This window comes from Excalfactoria chinensis, chromosome 8 (assembly GCF_039878825.1).
Source record: "Excalfactoria chinensis isolate bCotChi1 chromosome 8, bCotChi1.hap2, whole genome shotgun sequence".
NCBI classification, from domain to species: Eukaryota; Metazoa; Chordata; class Aves; order Galliformes; family Phasianidae; genus Excalfactoria; species Excalfactoria chinensis.
The window spans coordinates 20,026,647-20,033,374 of NC_092832.1; the positions used below are offsets into that span (position 1 = coordinate 20,026,647).

The following is a 6,728-nucleotide window of genomic DNA, read 5'->3' on the forward strand; positions in this document are numbered from 1 at the left end:
TTCCTTGCCTACGGGGAGATGGATGCAGGCGGTTACTGAGCCGTCTGTCCATCCATCCATCCATCCGTCCACCCATTCGCCCGCTGCCCCCCCTCGCCTTACCGGGCGCTGAAGCTGCCCCGGTCCCGGGGGGCGGCAGCGGTGAGCGGTGAGCGGGAGCGGAGCCGGCCCGGCCCCTGCGAGCAGCGCCGGGCGGTGATGTCAGCGTCCCCTCCTCCCGCCCGCCGGCACCGCAGCGCGGCGGGGGGGGCCGGCCTGCCGGTGAAGGTGGATGATGGGGAGGGGGGGGGCGGGATGCCGCCTGCCTGCCCGCACGGTGATGGGAGGAGGTGATCCTGGGGATGGGGTGAGCCGGAGAGTCCCCTCGGGATTGGCTGGAGCTGATGGCAGCCCTAATATTGGAGCAAGGGGGGCAATGTGGTGTTAGGGGTGTAGGGGTGATGGGCTGCGGGTCTGCATGTCTCAGCATCCAACTCATGCTCTGGGTACCCATCCCTTAGGAGCCCATCCCTTGGACACCCATCCCTTGGGCAACTCTCCTTTGGGCACCCATCCTTGAAGCACCCATAATTGGACGCCCACTGTTGGGTATCTATGCCTTGGACACTGATGCTCCTCACTCCTTGAACACTCATCGCTTGGGTACTCATGCAGTGGCACCCACCCCTTAGGCACTCATCCTTCAGACGTTCTCCCCATGGACATTCACACCTTGGACATCCATCCCTTGGGCATCTATCTTTTGGGCAACTCCTTTGGGCACCTATTGTTGGTTGTCCATGGTTGGGTATCCATCCCTTGATCACCCACCCCTAGGGAACCCACCCCTTTGGACACGCATCCCTATGGCACTCAGCCTTTGGACTCCACCCTTTGGACCCCATCCATTGGGTACTCACCTGTCAGCCATGCAGGAGCCATGGGGAGCTGCCGTGGAGAACCACAGCCCAGGGATGCTCCGCTTCTTCTCTCCCTTTTACCCAGAAATGTTTCCCAGTCCAGGTTAAGGGCCAGGCACCCCATGAAACAACACAAGGCAGCACTCCTGCATGCAGAGAGGCTCCTTAAAAATGAACGAGGCAGTGATAAAGATTTAATAGGGCAGACCTTAATGGAGGGGGCTGGAACAGCAAAGCTCCTAGCTCAGCCATGCAGGGCTGTGCCCAACAGCAGCCCATACCCAGAGCACTGCTTCTACATGCAATGAAAGCACCAGATCTCAGCTCTTTGTGCCTGGGAACACACATTTGGGTATGGCTGAGATGTGCAAATATTTGGCTGCCAGGTAGGCACATCCCATCAATTTCTGCACTTCCTTCCCTGGGGCCATGCCTACAGAACAGGAATTAGCACAACCAGAAGACGGCCCTTGGTGTGAGCATCACCAGGGGATGTCCTCATGGCTCCCACCTCAACATCCCACTCAGTTCTCCTTGTTCCCCACTTTGCTTTGGGCAACCCTGGTGTGATCCCAGCCACGGCTGCAGCTAAATGGAGCATAAATGCCTGGCTGTTAAAGTGGTGGGGTGAACGAGGCTGCAAACATGGGGCTGAGTGTTCCCAGCTGGAGAAATTAAAGAGAAACAGCCTTTGATTCCCACTGCACACCAGCTGATGCCAGTCCTGGTCCTGCCCACCCTGCACCCCAGGTACTGGGACAGATGGGCTCCCAGCCACAAACTGGTGCTCACTGAGCTGGGGCCACTCCAAAATCACACTAAGCCCAGGCTGTGTGCCCTGCTCTCCATGGCCCCACGTGGGGTTTGTTACCCTGTGCTTCCCAAGGAGGGAAACTGAGGCACGGCTCAATCAGTGCCCCCGTGGACATTAATCCAATCAAGCCTCGCTGGTTGGAATGGACACAGGAATGCCACTGGGCTCGTCCTGCTGTGGGCAGGCCAGGAGAGCCAGAAAATCCAGCCCCATCCCTAATGGGACAGTGGGGAGTGCCCATCTCCAGGTGCGTGGGCAGCTGTGGGGAGGAAGCAGCCACAGCAGCACACCCTGGGATTTTCCTCGGGGCTGTGAATGGAACTCCTTCATTGCAAACGTTTATGGAATTGCCAGAATTATTTGTGTGCCAGCAAAAGTCTGCTCCCCGAGCAGCGCTTAGCGATAGCCTCAATTCCCCCCCAACCCAACCCAACCAAGCGCCCAGGGGAGGCGGTGATGGGCGCAGGCAGCAGCCGGGCAAGGTGGTTCGAGCAGCAGAGGGCAGCAAGGCACCGAGCACCTGGTCGAGGGCCCTCGTGGCTCTGCCAGCCCCAGGGGGTGGCCCTATGGTGGTGGGGGGGGCTCCATAGGAGGAGGCGGCCGCTGCTTGGGCGGACCCCGCTTAAAGGGCGGCGGGGTGGTGCGGGGCGGCAGAGTCGTGGCGCTGGGTCGGGATTGTTGGGGCTGCTCGCTGCTCAGGTAGGCGGGGGAGGGCGTTGTGGGGGGAGCCGCGGCGGGGATGGGCTCTGGTGGGGCTGCGAGGGGCTCGGTGGGGTTCTGTATGTCTTTAAGCCCCAAGGGGGGAGGCTGGTGTTCGTGTGGGATCCCGCTGGTAACGTCCCTCTGCTCTCTCCAGGTGCAAACATGGGGTGCTTCACGTTCATCAAGGTCATGATGATCCTCTTCAACCTGGCCATATTTGTAAGTGCTTTGGTGGCTGTCCCTTACCAGAGTGACCTGGGCTTGCTGGGCCCCTGCAGCTGGGATTGGGATACCATGTGGACTGGATGATTGTAGTGGTCTTTTCCAGCCTTAATGATTCCATGCGTGCTTTAATATTGTGGGATATCCTCCTCCCACGGCGTGTCCAAACCTCAGGATGAGGGGAAGCAGGGGACAGTGCTGGGCTTTGGGTGCAGTGCTTGTTGCATCAGCCACCCGAGTCTGTCCTTGTGCTGAGCACTGGTGGGGTGCCCAGGACCTGCAGTCTTGTTGGGTCCCACCTGCTAAGCTTTGTCTATGTAGGGCTCTGTATGTAGTGATTGTGGCTCAGAAGTCAGGGCTCTGTGGGTTGGTGAGGAGGATGAGCCTGGTGGGGGGAGGGGGTTGGGATGGAAGCAGCCCTTGTGAGGAATGTGAGTTACTGAGCTGCTGCTTCCTGCGAAACACACCTGGCTGATGCAAATCAATGGGTTGAGGTCCTCCAACAAAACATCATGGAGCAACAGGGCTGTTCCTCTCACCAAGAACCCCCCAGTTCCTCAAGCTCAAGAGCTGACACATCTCTCTTCTCCCCAGCTCGGTGGTGGGACCCTCCTGGGCATTGGTATCTGGGTCTCAGTGGATGGCAAGTCCTTCATGGATCTGTTTGGGACGCTTTCATCTAGCGTCATGCAGGTTGTGAATGTGAGCTACTTCCTCATCGTCATTGGAGCCATCTTGGTGGTGATCGGCTTCCTTGGGTGCTGCGGTGCCCAGAAGGAGAGCAAATGTCTCCTGATGATGGTAAGGACCTGCCAGTGCTTAGTTATGCTTTACCAATCCTCGTTGGAGGTGGGTTGCTGGTGTGGGAGGTCTGGGGGATAGACTTCTCCAAGGTAATGCCCTTCTGGGGTGTTCCCATATCATGGAGAATTGGGTGAGCCTTGCAAAGGCAATGCTGAGATCCAGCTTTGCCCTGGGAAGGGTGGTATTCACCATTGGGAAATGGGTGGCATTGGGAAATGGGAGGAGGGGGCAGCTGTTGTTCTGACCTCCTTCCCCTTGCTGTATCCTAGTTTTTCTCCGTGGTGCTGATCATCTTCATTGCTGAAATTGCTGCTGCTGTGGTGGTTCTGGTCTACACAGGTTTTGTGAGTGGCAAACCTAATTCTTGGGCTGGGCTGCTTTGGGAAAACAAAAGGGACGCCAGCCACCTGCCTGCATGGACAGGTGGGGATGGCCTGGCCATGTGGAGGGGCCATCCAAGGAGCAGGGAATGGGGGTTCCCACTGCCCTAAAGAAATGGGTTATTGTATAAGTTTTGCCCATTTCTTTTCTTCAAACACCTCAGTCTAGTACCAGTCAAGGCTGGACACCTCATGGTAGAAGCCACGCAGGAGATGTCGACCCTAATGCTTCATGCTAAGCAAACCAACCCCTTATTATGCACTGGAAAATCTACCTGGGAAGAAAAGTGACTACTGCCAGCCCATGCACTCTGGCTCATTAGACACAGGAGAAGTCAACCACAGGGCAAACGTCATTCCTGGCTCCCTGGGTTGTGTGACTCACTCACCGTGCGTGGCCTCGCTGCCAAAACGTGGGGTTAGGGAGGTTGTCCAGCTGCCCTCGGGCTGACGGGATGTGGTGTGACGTGCTCGTGGTCCGGTTGGCCTCATCCCTGTGGGTTGAAACCAGTATAGACATGGGCAGCCCTTGGTTCCATGGGGCTTGCTGGGATTTTCTCTGATGGCGTTTCTGTGCCTCTTCCTGCAGGCAGAGACATTCCTGACCCAGTTGGTGACTCCTGTCCTGAAGGAGAAGTATGGGGAGGATGATGCTGTCACACAGATCTGGAATGTCACCATGAATGAGGTACGCTGAGCACAGGGCCCTGCACCCCTGGATTGGGGCTGTGATGCTTCCAGCCATAGGCCTGGTGGTGCCCCAGGTGGGTCTGTGGGATGGATGTATTCCGTTCCAACCCTGCTTGGGGTCCAGAGGTCCCAAGGCTGGGGTGAGAGCTGCATGTGCCAGAATGTGGTGTGAGATCTTTCTCCTTGAGCTCCCAGTGAGCTGGGCTGAGGGGGGCGACCTCCTGCATGGGGCAAAGAGGGCCTAGGAGGGAGAGTCTGGTGGGGCCACGAGGACAGAGACTTGTTGGATGCTCTCACCATCCCTTTCTCTCTTCCTTTTAGTTCCACTGCTGTGGCCTGAAAAACTACACAGACTTTGTGGACTCCCAATGGTATAAGGAGCACAACGACACCTTCCCAGGTCCCTGTTGCAGATCTCTGGACCCGTGCACCGCTGATCTAGCAGCAAAGAGCAATGTCTCGGTATGAACACATGAGCTGCTCTGGCCTTCCAGCAGCACCCAGTTTGGGGAGCAGGGGGAGGGGAATCTGTCCTTCACCTCCAGCCTGAGCCCCTTTTATTATGTTGGGTCCCTGGGGGATGTGGTGGCTTTGGCCTGTTTGCAGTGGAGATGAACGTGCTGCTCGCATTGCCTGCTTCTAAATCCTCCAGTTTCCCTACCCCAGGGAGATGAGATGAGTTGTCCTCTGGAGTCTCCAGGCCATCTCCATGGCCATGCAGTTCTGGGCTGGAGAACTTGCTGTTTCTCCTGGGGACAGTGGGTATCTGTGGATGGGGAATCACAGCCACTTGCTCACACTCACCACTTGGTTGCCTTCCGCAGGGTTGTTTTGATCAGATCCTAGACGAAATCAGGACAAACGCAGACGTGGTGGGTGGTGTGGCTGCTGGCATTGCTGCCCTGGAGGTGAGTCCCCAGGCCTTGCTGTACTGCTCCCTCCTTATTCCTGTGGGGCAGCCCTATGGGCCACCATCTGCCCTAGGGTGGCTATAGAGCCTTCCTCCCTGGGCATACCTACCTCTTCCTCCTCCTGGGTGCTTAGACTGGGTGCTGTGGGCTGTGTCCCCATGCTGGAGGCACACATGGGGCTCTGACTCTCCTTTTTCCTCCCAGGTTGCAGCCATGGTGGTCTCTATGTATCTGTACTGCTACCTGGACAAGAAGTGACCCTGTGAGGCAGCAAGAAGCCATACCCTCCCCTGCCCTGTATTGGGGTGCTCCTGAGGGCCCCACCATTCCCTGGGCCTGATGCTGTCCCGTGCACTGTGATTTATAGCTGTGGTTTGATCTACTGAGCTGGGATCTGTAGAGTTTATACATTGTATATTTTTGTACTGATATGACACAATGCATCTGTACATAGAGATGTTTGTTGTTTTGGAGGGGAAGCACTGGGTCTGATTCGCTGAGGCCAGCAGGAGGTAGGGCACAGGCTGAGCTCAGGGCTGTGAAAAAGACACTGGCCTGGCCCTGCCCAACCCCTGTGGGCAGGTGGCTGTGGTGCCATGCTGGCACCTCCCTGGCCCCAGCCCTGTGCATGGGGCTGGTACCTGCCCGAGGGCTGACACCTGTGTGCTGCTGGCCAGAGCGCTGCTCTGTGCTGCCCCTGCCCTGACATGAAGCATAGCTCTACTCCTGTACCCTGCTGCCATTTCAGTGTGGATTTGTGCTGTAAAAGAAAAAATGTAATAAAAAAAATCATCTTGGATATAAATCACTTTCTGCTGTGTTCAATAAACTCCTGTTCCTGCAGCTTCCTTTCACCTGTGCCTGCTCTGCCTTCTTAGTGCTGAAACTGAGCAGGGCTGTGTTTGCACAACAGTTACGGTTGGGAGCCGTGCAGCTCACCTGCCCTTTGCCAGAGTCCTTCTGTGTTCTAAGCAGGGCTGGAGCTGCAGGGATTTTCCTGGTGTCTGTGTAACCCACGCTCTCCTGCAAGCAGCCTCGGTACAGCCCTGCTCCTGGGAGCTGAGCCCACTGGGATGGGAGAGGGTCTGGCATCCCCAAATGAGAAGCAAACTGTGCTCTTCCAGCTGCCCCCCAACTGGGATTTCAACCCATATTCACTGCCATCCCATGAGGCTTTCATGCTGCAAGCTGCTGGCCTTGTCCCCATATCAGGGCCAGCTGTGGGGCAGTGGGACAGGCACAGGACCTGCTCCCACCCAGGATGACTCAGCCTGTGGCCATGCCCCGTGGGAAGGGCTGCCACTCT

General features: G+C 57.2%; 2 protein-coding genes across 2 annotated transcripts in view; one reads left to right on the top strand and one right to left on the bottom strand.

Moving 5' to 3' along the window:
- Positions 1 to 242, bottom strand: part of PIK3R3 (phosphoinositide-3-kinase regulatory subunit 3) — a 57,257-nt gene extending 57,015 nt beyond the window's left edge. The window contains exon 1 of the mRNA XM_072343470.1: positions 103 to 242. The gene's annotated coding sequence lies outside the window, so the exon portion shown is untranslated. The remainder of the gene's footprint in view (positions 1 to 102) is intronic.
- A 2,078-nt stretch (positions 243 to 2,320) lies between these two features.
- TSPAN1 (tetraspanin 1) lies at positions 2,321 to 6,224 on the top strand. The gene is made up of 8 exons (XM_072343472.1): positions 2,321 to 2,412; positions 2,570 to 2,634; positions 3,232 to 3,438; positions 3,711 to 3,785; positions 4,411 to 4,509; positions 4,833 to 4,973; positions 5,336 to 5,419; positions 5,627 to 6,224. The coding sequence occupies exons 2-8, from the start codon at positions 2,578 to 2,580 to the stop codon at positions 5,678 to 5,680; spliced, it is 717 nt and encodes a 238-aa protein (XP_072199573.1). The 5' UTR covers positions 2,321 to 2,412; positions 2,570 to 2,577; the 3' UTR covers positions 5,681 to 6,224.
- The last annotated feature ends 504 nt before the right edge of the window (positions 6,225 to 6,728 follow it).

What these genes read in the sequence shown, in the direction of transcription:
- TSPAN1 (XM_072343472.1), top strand. Translation starts at nt 2,578, where the DNA reads ATGGGGTGCTTCACGTTCATCAAGGTCATGATGATCCTCTTCAACCTG. An exon ending in TTCTGGTCTACACAGGTTTT is followed by an intron (nt 3,786 to 4,410) that starts GTGAGTGGCAAA and finishes CTCTTCCTGCAG; the next exon opens with GCAGAGACATTCCTGACCCA. An exon ending in CAGCAAAGAGCAATGTCTCG is followed by an intron (nt 4,974 to 5,335) that starts GTATGAACACAT and finishes TGCCTTCCGCAG; the next exon opens with GGTTGTTTTGATCAGATCCT.